Below are 15,010 nucleotides of genomic sequence, written 5' to 3'. Positions count from 1 at the left end.
TTATTGTCTTTTATGGAATGAATTACAATATATTTATAATTACTTTTTCTCTCACTTCTGCCTCCATCTTTATTTTTGTTTTAGAACAAAGCAAATCTCATACATACTCCAGAAAAAAAGTGCTGCACCCAACAGGAAATTAACATCTGCATCCTGATTATGCATCTGCTTCATAAACTGCATCTGACTTGATAAAATGCAAGAGTGAAGGGGACTTAATGGAGGAGTGGGAAAACGTGACTTGCACTTATTTTGGGGGGTCTTTTTTAAATTACAGTCATTTAGATGTAATTGCCAGGTGCTACACTTCACCTGCTTTCGGGGTGGAATTTGTGCTAAACAGCTGTCACACATTAGCTCAAAACCTGTGCGACATTAGAAAGCACTTAGACAGCTGGAATACGTTGGCAGGGCTCACAGCTTTCTGTGTAAATGTACAAACAGAAGGTACTGAAAACCTCAGCAGCTACTTGCTTGTCTTGAATTTGACACAAAGAAAGTTCAATGCTTTTCTTACACAAAAGGGAGATAAATGTGTGTTCAAAATCAAATCAAATTCAAAATAAATGACTAAACAATACCTGCAAAAGTGACAGGAATGCAAAGCAATATCTGGTGCCCATCTCACAATGGATGCCGTTAAATATGTGCTGTACAATTTCAAATCAAGACCCCAATGGATGAAGAAGAAAACATTCATTAAGAATGATTTGCACACTGATAGCTTAATTCATTTGCATGTGTTGTCTGTGTTGTTTTACCAGCTTCACTAAAGGAATTATGCAAATGAGGTAATACTGCAAACATGGCCCCAAATTTAGTGCTGATCGCAATTTGCATGAAGCGTTTGCCCAGCTTGGAGAGTGATTCTGAGTGGTAGGTTGTACAGGATTCTCTTATATAATGCTCTTCTTTATCGTATGATCATCATATGATGAAAAACATGCCACCATGAATGCAAATAAATATACATAAACATCCATTTTAAATAAAAAAATAATAATAATGAGAAAGACTTTAAACGTTCTACGATAAAAACCTGTTAATTAGTTAATGGGTAGTTCCCTTTCAGTCGATAACGTCGGACGTAGTCAACGTCGACTGAATTGGGATCTCGCTAGAGAGCCTGTCTTCTTCGAGTACTATTGAACGAGCCAATGTAATTGGCGTGCGTGATTCGCATCACACACTCCGCCCCCGCGGCGCGGGTATAAATACGGAAGTGGATGCACGCACTAGTTGCCTTTCGCTTCGGAGCCGATCGTTTGATGTCTCTGAGAGTGCTGTTGTCTACAACGAGCGAGTGTGTCGGTGTTCTTCAGGAAGACTCTCCCAGTGCTGGTGTTCTACAGCGCGAGTGCAGCGGTGATCGCGAGCTTTGAGCTCTCAACTGCTGTTTTAACAGCAACAAATTTCTAAATGTTTGTGTGTGTTGATGGCTGGTTAGAGGGCGGAAAAGTGAGTGCTTCACTGTTTCAGTTCTCTGTTCAGTGTTGCCGCGGTCATTCCCCTGTATGCTCCGGCACTGGTGACGGTCCTATTTTCTGAAAGAGCAACACGGGTGCGTTTGCGTCTTTTTCAAGTTGTCATTCCGCCCGTGCGTTTCTGGGTGCGGTCGTTCCCTGTCTCTCTCTGATGGTCACAGCTGTTGTGTCACGTGTTTGGGCTTACAGCACGCTGAGACAGCTTTTGTGGACAGCTCGTGTTTTCACTGTGGGAACATGACTGTCGCAGTGTTGAGGGCGAGACTCGCCTTCGTTCGCGGAGAGCGAGTCCCCATTACCATGCCCCACCCTCGGGTGCTGTGTGGGATGGGTGACCGGAGGATAGTGTTGGATGTCCCGCCCGGTAACCATTCCCTGTGGGCTCCTCACTCCTCCCTTCCACTGCAACCACTGGAGCCTCCTGTGTTGTCTGCTGGTCCATCTGTAATGGGTGGGCCAGCGGTTTCACTCGGGGCTCCCCTGGAGGACAGGACGCCGATTGCAGCATCGGAGGGTGAGCTGACTTCTAGAGATGATGACTCGGCTGCATTGTCTCCCTCCGGGAGTTCGATGTTGCCCGAGCCGGATCCAGAATTATCAGCTATGCTGAAACAGCCGCCGAGGATGCCGGGCTCGAGTGGAACCTCCACCGTGTCCCGTTCAGTCTCGGTTGGAATCTGGAGTTTGGTATCTTGGGGCGGGCCGCGCTGGTTCTCAGCTCGCCGCCCCAGTGCCTTTCTTTCCCGAAATGCATGGAGAGCTTATCAGGTGGTGAACAGCATCTTTCTCTGCCAGAAACTGCCTGAATAGCTTTTCCCCCTCATTACCCTTGATGGAGGAACGGTGAAGGGTTGCGAGGTGTCCCTCCATTGGAGCGGTCTGTCGACACAGGTGCACCTGTGTCCGGCGGCCCTTGCCTTTTGGGGGGATCCACGTCTCCCCCCTAAGGCCTGTGAGGTTTTGTCCGTTCCGACGGGCAGAGCTTACAAAGCCTGTGGGCAAGCCGCTTCCTCTTGCGTGCCATGGCGTTGCTGCAGGCTACGGCACCCATGGCATGCACGAGGGTAATCCAGACCGTGCGCTCATAGGTGAGCACCGCACTGCATCCGACCTTACCCTCCGGGGTACGGGTGTCGTAGCGTGCGTGATCGGTCTGGCGATGTCCACCTTGGTGGTCCAGTAGCGCCTTCGTTGGCTCAGCCTGGTTGGTATGGCGGATGCAGACAAGGTTCGGTTCCTGGTCTCCCCAATTTCCCAGGTTGGGCTGGTCGGCGACATGGTGGAGAACTGCATCCAACAGTTCTCTGCCGCTCAAGCGCAGAGGGAGGTCATCCGGCACATTCTGCCCCGGTGGCCAGCTGCTGCCTCCACCCGCCGCCGGTGGCAGCTCCTCCGCCTGCTCGTCGCCGTGGGCGTTCCCCGGCCGCCGCTCCTGCTGGCCCTCCGCAGCAGCCTCCACCCAGGCCTCAGCAGGGAGCCGGCCGCAGTAGGGACGCCCAGCCCGCTCCAGGCGCTGCCAAGCCAGGTGGCAAGCGACAGCGAAAGCATTCCGGAGCGGGCCGCCCAGGAATGGATGAGATGCTCTTGGAGTGGCACGATCACTCCCTCCCCCCGGGTGAGGGCCGGGTGGAGCCTTTGTTTGTGTGTGTGTCTGTTCCGCCGCTGGCTCCCTAAAAAAAAAAAAAAAAAAAAAAAGCGGAGCAAGCAGTACCCACACTTCAAAGAGAGAGCAATTTCATCTGTTCCTGGGTCTCAAGAGGGCCAGTCTGGCGGGTGTGACCCTGTATAGCCTTACACCCCTCAGCTCCCCCTTGGTCGCCAGCAGGCAGCTTGGTGCGTTCGAGGACCCGGTCATCCGCCTTCTCACGCGCCCCCTGCCGCTTTTGTGGACAGGTAAGTGTTGCACAGCACACTAACACCACTCTCTCTACTTTGCTGCCCCACCTCAGGCTCGGCTACCCCGCTCAAGTCAGTGATAGTCATTACATTAGGTGTTGAGCAGACGTGCTCCTGAAAATTCAGTGATATTCATCACACCGAGCGTTGAGCAGTGCTCCTGACTTGTGTGTGCTTATCTTATCCTGCTGGCGAAGGATTTGATATAGCCGCTCCTCCAGCCGGTACGAAGGCCAGTTGTAAACTCGTTCTTCGTGCTACTAGGTGGTGGGTCGTGACCATCTTGGCCCAAGATTGGTCTGCAGCTCCGACCTGAAAGACATGTGCTTAAAAACAGATCTCTACCTTCCGCACCGCAGGCCATCCTGTGGGTTGCGTGTAAGGGTGGAGTATCAGTACAGTGTCCTTCCCTTCGAGTGCTCCAGAGCCCGTTGGGTCTTCAGGTCAACTGGAAGAGAGTAATCTCGCCCACGGGCTTAGTATCTCTTTTTCAGTTTTGGAGATGGACTCAGTCTAACACGTTTCTCCAATGAGAATGTGTTCAGCTGGTGTTTGAAGTGAGAAAGGGTCCCACTGGAAGAACTTTCAGAGACTCCTGGGGTATATGGTAGTTGCAGCCATTGGCTTCCTCCATATGTGACAGCTTCAGCGCTAGCTTCATGATCGAGTCCCGAGGTGACAGTGGCAGAGCAGCTCACCCTGTGTGACTATAGTTCATCCCGGTCTGCTGCCAAACCCTCTTCAACAGAGGGGCCATGTACAAAGGGCATGTTTTAACGGGGGCCTGGGCGACCCCCGACTACACGGGCATTCGTGCCTAGAGTTGTTAGACATTGCGACCGTTGCACAAGCTTCCCCTGCATGTCACAACTCACCCGTCACCTCCTCCTTGGAGTCAGACGCTTCTGAGGGCGCCTTGTTCCACTCCTCCCGCTTACTCAATCGTGCCGCCATCGAGCCTCACGACAGTTATAGCCAGGGCAAGTGGAGACTCCATCCCCTGGGTCCGGCTGGGTCATGACCATTCCAGGGCCGCTCAGTTGCCCCCCCCCCCCCCCCCCGGTTTCATTTTTCCGCCAGTGTTTGTGTAAACCGAGCGGACTACCCTTGGACAAACACTGGGTCTCAGCTGCCCCAGGGGCCCGCAGAAATGCGTTTAACCCCAGTGAGCCTTCTAAAAGTGACTGCGACTCATGGTCGCCTTGCGCCTGCTCAAGTCAGTGAAATCATCACTCTTCATGTTGAGTAGAATTGCTCCTGAAACTCAGTGAAGTTCATCGCACTCAGGTGCTGAGCAGCAATGCTCCTGTAGCTCAGTGAGTTCATTACATGTAGCTCAGTGAATTCGTCACACGCAGTGCTGAGCAGAAATGCTCCTGGTGCTCAGTGAAGTTCTTCGCACTCAAGTGTTGAGCAGAAATGCTCCTGAAGCTCAGTGAGTTTATCACACTCAGGTGTTGAGCAGGAATGCTCCTGAAGCTCAGTGAACTTGTCACACTCAAGTGCTGAGCAGAAATGCTCCTGTCGCTCAGTGAAGTTCTTCGCACTCAAGTGTTGAGCAGAAATGCTCCTGAAGCTCGGTGAGTTTATCACACTCAGGTGTTGAGCAGGAATGCTCCTGAAGCTCAGTGAACTTGTCACACCCAAGTGCTGAGCAGAAAATGCTCCTGCAGCCCAGTGATCTTCACATGTTGTGTTGAGCAATGCTCCTGTCTTTTGCGCCCGTCGCCTGCACCTACGTGCCAAGTCAGGAGAGGAATAGGTCTTCATAGTTGCCCCTTATTGGCCCAACTAGACCTGGTTCCCATCAACAGCCTTCCTGACTTCCCCTGAAAACTCTTTCGGGGACGGGGCACGATGGCACACGCGTTCTGCCCCCGGAGATTCCGGGCGGTCTTACATCTGAACGCGGAGGTTCAGGTGGCTATCACAAGAACATGTGATAGTTACCATCACTTCTGCGAGCACCCCCTAGAATTGGGTAGCGTGCTTACGCCTTTAGAAGTGGAACCTAGTCGTTGAGTGTGTCTTCTCTCCAGAGGAGATCCTGAAAGCTTTCGATCACTTCAGTGCTCTCTTTCCTGCAAAATGGGTTGCAGTAGGCTGTTTTCCTTCACCCTCAAAATGATGTTGCCTCGGTGTTTAAACAACGCTCATCGTGTTGCAGAAGTATGCAGAAGCACGTTCTGATCGTCAGGTTCCTGAGGAGCAAGGTCTTGTAAATCCTTGCATCCCTCTTTATCCTCTTGGGCCTTGTCCCTGGTGCGACTGCACTGCAGAGACCGCCCCTGAGCCACTGCAGGCAGTGAGTTAAAATATCTGTTATATCAGTTCTCCTGCTCGCGTGGTCTCTACTAGAGGGTAGGGACTTGCTCGCTTTCGGTCAACGTATTGTGCCTGGAGTCTGGGCCGGCTAACTCTCACAAGCTGAGACCCCGGGTCGGATTGTGCCCAAGGTTCCTACCTCTCCCGTAATAGGAGCAGGTGGTGAGCCTGCAAGCGCTGCCCTGGAGGAGGCAGATCCAGCCCTGGCTTCTCTGTCCGTTCGCTTGGACGTGTACAGATTGCAAGTCATAGACCTCAGACCAGCTCTACAAATATCTGTTGGAATTCAGCAGAGAGGGAAGGCTGTTTCCATGCAAAGTTGCACTTAGTGCTTGCCTTCATTTCGGTAAAGATCCGAGATGCAACATGTCCACTTAGGTGTTGAGCTCCTCTATGATGAGTGTAAAGTGCTCCGCCTGGGCGTTGACGATATGCTTTGCTAAAACAGATTCTAGAGTTGGGGGCTGGACGACACCTAGTTGAACCGCTGCTTCCCGTGGGCTCCCTTCTCATGAAGCCAGTTTCACCGTGAGCCCGGTTCAAGTGTCGGCTTGCTGCGCCATTCCCCTCCTATGGACTGGATGCGTGCGCCTTTCTACTCCAGTTGAGTTCCCTTAAAATTGAACCCTGTTGAGTTCCTCCACACCCCTCCGACGTCGGACGTGCGGAACGTCTGGTGTTAGGCCTACCACTCGTAAGCAGTGTGGAACCTGTGTTAGGCTGGGTCCATATGTTGCGGTCCCTTCGGCGACCCCATATGTGTATTCTTCCACGATACGGCTCCCTGCGGTGAGCCCGTGTTTTCCTTCGGGCAGAGTCTCTCTGCCGTCACTGTCCGGTGTGTCTCCCCCCGTCTTAGGCTGGAGCCACCCCAGTGTCATTCCATATGTTAGACTGCCCGTTTTCCGCCCAGTTCATATGTGTATTTTCCACGTTACCTCCCTCTGGGTTGGACGTGGCTTCCGCAGTGTCCCTTCCTTCCAATGTACGGGGAACGCTTTCCCAGTGGTCCTGTAGGAACAGCAGTGACTTCCCTGGCCTAAGCCCTGTCCTTCCCCGCCTTAAATTTGCGGGGGCATCAGGAGGCTTTGGTTTAGGCACTGGAAGGTGGCAGCGTTAGTGGCGTGTTCAAAGGGTGATCCCAATTCAGTCGACGTCGACTACGTCCGACGTTATCGACTGAAAGGGAACGTCCTGGTTGCGTATGCAACCCACCGTTCCCTGAAGGAGGGAACGGAGGACGTAGTCCCCTTGCCACTACCGCTGGACCACCGCTGACCCCGGGTTACCGGGTTGCGTGCATCCACTTCCGTATTTATACCCGCGCCGCGGGGGCGGAGTGTGTGATGCGAATCACGCACGCCAATTACATTGGCTCGTTCAATAGTACTCGAAGAAGACAGGCTCTCTAGCGAGATCCCAATTCAGTCGACGTCGACTATGTCCTCCGTTCCCTCCTTTCAGGGAACGGTGGGTTGCAACCAGGACGTTCCCTTACTCAATACAGTGAAAAACTGCAATACATCTAGCAAGACATTTCATGTAATTTTACAGTTTTTGGAAGTGAAAAAGAAAATATCATATAATTTACTGTGAATAAAAAACAACAGAAATTGACATTCCAATAATTCTCTTTGGCAGCTAACATTTAATGATTTTACAATGAAATTACTGTTTCTTAGATTTTTCAGCAAAGTTATGTACATTCTTGTTTATTGCTGCTTAATATTTTTTTGTGGAAACCATGATAAAACATTTTTAGGATTCTTTGAGAAATACAAAGTTCAGAAAAGCAATATTTATTTGAATTATAAATATTTTGTAACCTTAAGTTTTTAATGTCACTTTTGATCAATTTATGGCCACAAACTTTTTATTGATAGCAGGCTATATATAGTTGATGTTATGTCCAACACACTACAATCATTTGAATATCTCTGTTTGTGTTTGTAGAGTTTTTTCGATGGCTGGGACATAAATGAAAAGAAAGACAAGACCAAGGGCCGACATGACACCCTTTTGGGTCGTAAGTGTTATTCATAGTAATGATTATAGTATAGTTTGATGTTATAGTTACAGTATATATATAGTTGCCTGTTAGCATATGTTGCTAAGATAATGGTTCGGTACTTTCATATGCATAATATAAATGACATACACATATATTGGGAACCATGTTTGTTAAAAATAGAGCAGAGTTATGTCAAAGATGTTGCCAAGTTGTAGCCAAACTAGGTGACTGACCAGGTTTTGAAACAGAGCATTATTAGTATTATTATTATTATTACTGACTAGCATTGTTCTTAATTTGTCTTATCCCAAACAGAAGACCGCCACCGTGTCAAAATGCATTCTCTCCTGGCTGATCCTAACTCGGACTATGTCAATGCAAACTACATTGATGTAAGTTTTTCTGTTTTCCTCTTTGCGCTCCTGTCTTCACGCCTCCATCACTATACATGTGTTTCTCTCACTCCTACTTCCATTAAACAAAGGTTGCACATAACACGTTTATATCACAATTTGCTTTATTGCTGGGAGCACTGCACATTGATGAATTCGCTGTCTAGTTGACACTTTTTTTTATTTCAGTAGTTCAGCTATTGGTTACGATCCCATATGACTGCATTGTCCTGCCTCCACAAATCACTTTACTGTCAGGCAGATTCTGAACACTTTGCTCCTAATTTTAACCATTTGATAGATAAAGACTTTCGAACATATGTCTCTGTACCACATAAGAAGCATTGATTTTATAACTATCTGTGCTAGAGTCTCAGGAAATCCATTTTGTGTCGTCTTGTAGTTGGAAGGTTATCCATTGGAATTGAGCAATCAAAACCTCTGCAGTTTGAAAGAGTCGAGACATCAGGACTAAGGTTTAGGTGTTCTGTCAATCTCTTTAAGGCTCTGAGTTTTTATTATGGTTTTGAATAGCATTTATTTATTTTCAAGGCTGAATCCACTTTTGTTATGATCAGCACTTGTAAATGAACAGTCCTGAATTGCTTTTTCTGGCTGGGTTGTACTTGAGTCAGGTGTTGAGTGATGAAAAGGAGTGCCTGATTATAGAGGTTTGTATGCTAGAATGCATACTTTGTCACTATACTTTCATAAGAACAGTGACAGATATCTTGATTTTCTTCTACTCCTCAATAGTGATTTGCACTCAAGAATCAAAAAGTCAATCCACATATGATAAAAAATTTCACTTTGATGCAAGTTAACTTCACACACCAAATAAGACATTACAGGAGAAGAGAGAAAGCAGTGTAAACTTCTCTTTTGAACTGATTTTCTCTACTGCCATTATATATATATATATATATATATATATATATATATAATACATTGAAGAAGTGAGGTTCAAATACCTTTAGCATGTTCACCTAAAGATTGCTAGAGAAATGTTGTAAACGATCTTTAATGTGAGTCTGATGCTTCATAACAGACTCAAGGGGATAGTAGTCAAACAGCCAGGAATCAACAACAGCAAACAGAGCAATGGAGACAAGGCAGAGAGAAATCAGATAACAGGCAATGGTTGGGGCAGGTGACGAGAAGCAAGGTCCAGTAAACATCCAAGTCGGGGCAGGCAGAGAACAATCAGAAACGGGGATACACAGTCCAAGCTCAAGGTACTAATCAATCCACGGGAAACAAACGCTCAGAAATGACAGCCAGGCAAATCAAGACTTCGCACTGGTGTGGTGGGTGAAAGTGGTTTATGTGTGTGTGTGTGTGAATGAGATGCAGGTGTGTGTGTAATCAGCGCAGTGCAGGTGTATGGTGTAATCAGTCCAGGGAGATGCATGATGGGAAATGTAGTCTGTGATCACCCAGGGAGTGCGTGGCTAATTGTGACACACGAGAACCTTCCCAAAAGTTTAAATTTAGTTAAGTTTTAATTTCAATGTGTATTTTTTCTTGTAGAAAACAATAGATCAAATTCCAGTGTAATGATCATTATATTTATTATATATATATATATATATATATATATATATATATATATATATATATATATATATATATATATATGTAAAAATATATATATATATAATGGATTTATTTACACTGTAAAAAGTAGTAACCTGCAATTATTACCATAAATAGCTATTTTATACCTTATATTACACTTCTTTGTGTAAACTATAATATATTGGGATTGATTCAATAATGCTAAATAGATTTTTTGATTTAAATAAAATCCATTTATTTTAGATGTAACCACATGTAGCACATACTGCACACTGTCAATTGTTCAAAATTCAGTTTGTTCAAAAGTCAGAAAACAGTTTATGTTAAATGACAATAACAAAATTGAATATGCCTTTGATCTGACTGCATTTCACGACATAGCAGACATTGTCGAAGATATTGATGAAAGTCACCTTAAAGAAATAGTTCACCCAAACATCACCCTCTAGTTGTTCCATACCTAGATGAATTTCTTTGTTCTGCTGAACACAAAAGATGATATTTTGAAGAATTTCAGTTGACTTCTATATTGTTTGCTTACCCAAATTCTTCAAAATATCTTATTTTGTGTTCAGCAGAAGAAAGAAATGCATACAGGTTTGGAACAACTTGAGGGTGAGTAAATGATGACATGATTTTCATTTTTGAGTGAACTATCCCTTTAACTCATCAAATATCTGCACTCCTGGGCCTCTAAAAATTTCTGAATAGTTTTAAAACTATTTCCGCAAAAAGAATAGTTTTAAAATTGGACTGTGGGTCCCTGAATTGAAATGTAATATTTCAAATTGCCCCCTAAACAGAACCCTAAATTACCCCCTAAACTTTCCCACCCTTAGTCTGCATGAAATAGAAATATGATACAGTAAATTACAAAATAACTTTTTACACCCGTTTATTAACTGTGTGCCTAAAACAGATACATTTAAAAATTAAAGAGCTGAACAAGAAACTATATGATCATTTGTTCTGGGACAATGCATGGCAACTCATCTGAACTGTAATCTGCAGTTAGTTTGAAGTGATTTCCTCACTGCAGGTGGTTAGTATGAAGTCTTTATTGTTTCCTCTTTTTCTAATCATCTTAATTAGCCTGTTTCTCTTTCTCTCTTCTTTCACCCATTTCTCTTTCTCTGTGTCTGGGATCTCTTAGATTCGGATAAACAGGGAAGTAAGTACTTGTCTTTTAACTGTCTTCCTATCATCTGTCCATGACTCATTTATTCTACTATCATGGCTCTGTTTTCAGACCTTTTCTTTCTCAAGCCCTTTTATGTCTGTGTTGCTTGAGTTTATTGTGGCTTTATTTTATCTCATTGCATCATCCCCTGTAACTCACAACCTTACAAGCTTAAGTCTTTAACAACCCCTGAAATTGTTTTACAAACACAGTTTTTTGTTTCTGTTGACATTTCTGATTGAAACAAAAAGTTGCACCATGAGAGTGATTTTAAAGGGGTTTATTTCATTTCTGTTAGTTTTGAGATCATCTACAGTATATGTGATGTAAACTAATGGCTATTGATAACCATTAGTTTACATCACATACAGTATACTGTAGATCACCTATTCTTAACCATAGGGCCGCGGTGGCTTAACCATATGGGTTAACCATAAACCATTTTAACCATATATAAATATATATTATTTATAGTTGTCTTTGTAAATAATTGTTCGCTTATATGTAGCTTTGGAGCCGCTACTGTGACACTGTACAAATGCTTCCAGTGTGAATACTCTCGCGTGTCTGCAACTGCAGTGACGATGTAGTTACGCTGACGCACTGCTCAAGCGCCGCTCACTCTTGCGGTGTGAAACAGCCGTTACAATGCACCATCCCACCACTAGTGGCAGTAATGCCAACTCTGGAGGCTACTCTGAGAGTGAGCCTTTCCCCCATTCCACGCAGGCTGGATCTGATAATATCTGTGAAGCAGGCCCAAGTGTCTCATTAAGAGGGGAACATAAATAGGGAGTTGTAGCTTGTTCAAATTGGACTGTTGTGATTGTTATTGTTCATTTATAACAGATATGAAGAGCAACTTCAGGTTCTACCATGCAAAAATGTAGACTGCTGAAACAATTATCAAATTATTTTGCAGATTATACAGCTATAGTTTTTTCATTTGCACTTTATTTAAATTTAAATTTACAACTTATTTATTTTGAAAAATATTATTATGAATTTATTTATTTTAGCAACACATTTTATTGTTTTTATTTTTATTTATATACATTTTCACAGGCAGTGACATTCACAGGCAGTGTTTCATTGATTCAGCAAATTCTCTTTTGTCTTGTCGTGCATGAATGGTTCAAAAGCATTCGCACAAATAAGAGCGGGATCATGTAACACTAGCCAAAGGATGACAAAAATAACAGATGCTTCGTTAATTGCGTTAATAGCCCTATTTGTTTATTTCATAAAAAAATTGCAGCATTTTGCGTCATATAATCGCATTGGCTTGACATCGCGATTGCGATACGATTAATCGTGCAGCACTAGTTAGGCTAATATGCCTGACTTGAGCCTTTAAATTTGTTCTTGATGCAGATTGATTTGTTCCATGAATTGTTGTGTTTTGCATCTTGTTGTAGCCTATGTGCAGGTTTACATACACAATAACCTGTTAAACTGCAAGTGGATTTCATTTAGTTATTGGATACAAATCAAACCAATGGTGAGATCAATAAACCAACACAGTGCTAATATTTGAATGGGCCCTGGGCCACTGTACTGTAAAATTTGGGCCCCGACATCAAAAAGGTTAAGAACGTCCTGGTTGCGTATGCAACCCACCGTTCCCTGAAGGAGGGAACGGAGGACGTAGTCGACGTCGACTGAATTGGGATCTCGCTAGAGAGCCTGTCTTCTTCGAGTACTATTGAACGAGCCAATGTAATTGGCGTGCGTGATTCGCATCACACACTCCGCCCCCGCGGCGCGGGTATAAATACGGAAGTGGATGCACGCACTAGTTGCTTTTTCGCTGAGGAGCCGAGAGTAACCCGGGGTCAGCGGTGGTCCAGCGGTAGTGGCAAGGGGACTACGTCCTCCGTTTCCTCCTTCCGGGAACGGTGGGTTGCATACGCAACCAAGACGTTCCCTTTCAGTCGATAACGTCGGACGTAGTCGACGTCGACTGAATTGGGATAACCCTTTGAACACGCCACTAACGCTGCCACCTTCCAGTGCCTAAACCAAAGCCTCCTGATGCCCCCGCAAATTTAAGGCGGGGAAGGACAGGGCTTAGGCCAGGGAAGTCACTGCTGTTCCTACAGGACCACTGGGAAAGCGTTCCCCGTACATTGGAAGGAAGGGACGCTGCGGAAGCCACGTCCAACCCAGAGGGAGGTAACGTGGAAAATACACATATGAACTGGGCGGAAACCGGGCAGTCTAACATATGAAATGACACTGGGGTGGCTCCAGCCTAAGACGGGGGGAGACACACCGGACAGTGACGGCAGAGAGACTCTGCCCGAGGGAAGACACGGGCTCACCGCAGGGAGCCGTATCGTGGAAGAATACACATATGGGGTCGCCGAAGGGACCGCAACATATGGACCCAGCCTAACACAGGTTCCACACTGCTTAAGAGTGGTAGGCCTAACACCAGACGTTCCGCACGTCCAACGTCGGAGGGGTGTGGAGGAACTCAACACGGTTCAATTTTAAGGGAACTCAACTGGAGTAGAAAGGCGCACGTATCCAGTCCATAGGAGGGGAATGGCGCAGCAAGCCGACACTTGAACCGGGCTCACGATGAAACTGGCTTCATGAGAAGGGAGCCCACAGGAAGCAGCGGTTCAACTAGGTGTCGTCCAGCCCCCAACTCTAGAATCTGTTTTAGCAAAGCATATCGTCAACGCCCAGGCGGAGCACTTTACACTCATAATAGAGGAGCTCAACACCTAAGTGGACATGTTGCATCTCGGATCTTTACCGAAATGAAGGTAAGCACTAAGTGCAACTTTGCATGGAAACAGCCTTCCCTCTCTGCTGAATTCCAACAGATATTTGTAGAGCTGGTCTGAGGTCTATGACTTGCATTCTGTACACGTCCAAGCGAACGGACAGAGAAGCCAGGGCTGGATCTGCCTCCTCCAGGGCAGCGCTTGCAGGCTCACCACCTGCTCCTATTACGGGAGAGGTAGGAACCTTGGGCACAATCCGAGCCGGGGTCTCAGCTTGTGAGAGTTAGCCGGCCCAGACTCCAGGCACAATACGTTGACCGAAAGCGAGCAAGTCCCTACCCTCTAGTAGAGACCACGCGAGCAGGAGAACTGATATAACAGATTTTTTAACTCACTGCCTGCAGTGGCTCAGGGGCGGTCTCTGGGGCGGTTCCTTTTCTGTGTGTCGTTTGGGATTCGATCTCGATGCGGGCGCGACTTTCTCCGACCCGCATCGCTTCGATTCTTTCAGCTATGAAACAAGTAAAGCTAGGCCAGCTACTCACTGTAAAACAGTTTCAGAGACTGTTGGGTCTGATGGCAGCAGCGTCCAACGTTATACCTTGCGCCCTGTTGTACATGAGACCACTGCAGTGGTGGCTCCAGACCAAGGGATTCTCCCCGAGGGGAAATCCCCTCCGCACGATCAAAGTCACGCGGCGCTGCCATCATGCTCTGGTCATGTGGAAAGAAACCTGGTTCCTATCCAAAGGGCCTGTGTTGGGGGCTCTTTGTCGTCGCATAACGCTAACGATGGATGCTTCCCTCACAGGGTGGGGGGCGGTCATGAGTGGTCGTCCAGCCCAAGGTCTGTGGCAGGACCATCATCTATCATGGCATATAAATTGTCTATAGATGTTGGCGGTGTTCCAAGCCTTTGAAACACTTCCTAGCAGACCTCAGAGGTCATCATGTGTTAGTTCAGGCAGACAACATGTCGGTGGTCTCGTATATAAATCATCAGGGGGGCCTGCGGTCGTGTCCACTTTACAAGTTGGCCCGTCAGATCCTCCTGTGGTGCCAGGGGAAGTTACGGTCTCTGGGTGCAATGTATCTTCCTGGTTATTTGAATGTGGTAGCAGACTCCCTGTCGAGGCAGGGGCCAAGGCCGGGGGAATGGAGGCTCAACCCCGAGGTGGTGGAGCTCCTTTGGTTGAGTTTCGGTCGCGCCGAGGTGGACCTATTCGCTTCCAAGGAGACAACGCACTGTCATCTGTGGTTCTCCATCAGTCAGCCAGCCCCTCTGGGGTTGGATGCTCTGGTACAGCCATGGCCAAGGTCACGTCTGTATGCTTTTCCCCCGTTTGCTCTGCTACCAGGAGTTCTGGAGAGGGTTCGCCGGGACGGGGTCAGCCTACTTCTAGTAG

The 15,010-nt window shown here is 46.6% G+C and overlaps 1 protein-coding gene across 10 annotated transcripts in view; it reads left to right on the top strand.

Annotated features, from left to right (window-relative positions):
* The window catches only part of ptprua (protein tyrosine phosphatase receptor type Ua), a 555,997-nt gene that overhangs the window by 450,944 nt on the left and 90,043 nt on the right, over positions 1 to 15,010 (top strand). For 5 of the 10 annotated variants that reach the window (XM_077200103.1, XM_077200102.1, XM_077200107.1 and 2 more), the window contains 3 exons: positions 7,659 to 7,731; positions 8,032 to 8,108; positions 10,840 to 10,857. In XM_077200103.1, coding sequence (XP_077056218.1) covers positions 7,659 to 7,731; positions 8,032 to 8,108; positions 10,840 to 10,857 — 168 coding nt within the window. Of the gene's footprint in view, positions 1 to 7,658; positions 7,732 to 8,031; positions 8,109 to 10,839; positions 10,858 to 15,010 lie in introns of those variants that run through there. The other 5 variants (XM_077200106.1, XM_077200105.1, XM_077200104.1 and 2 more) reach the window with 3 other exon arrangements.

This window comes from Siphateles boraxobius, unplaced genomic scaffold, assembly GCF_051911475.1.
Source record: "Siphateles boraxobius isolate OS27281-9 unplaced genomic scaffold, OSU_SipBor_1 43, whole genome shotgun sequence".
NCBI classification, from domain to species: Eukaryota; Metazoa; Chordata; class Actinopteri; order Cypriniformes; family Leuciscidae; genus Siphateles; species Siphateles boraxobius.
The sequence above is the reverse complement of the archived record's forward strand: the minus strand, read 5'-3'. Positions and strand labels throughout refer to the sequence as shown.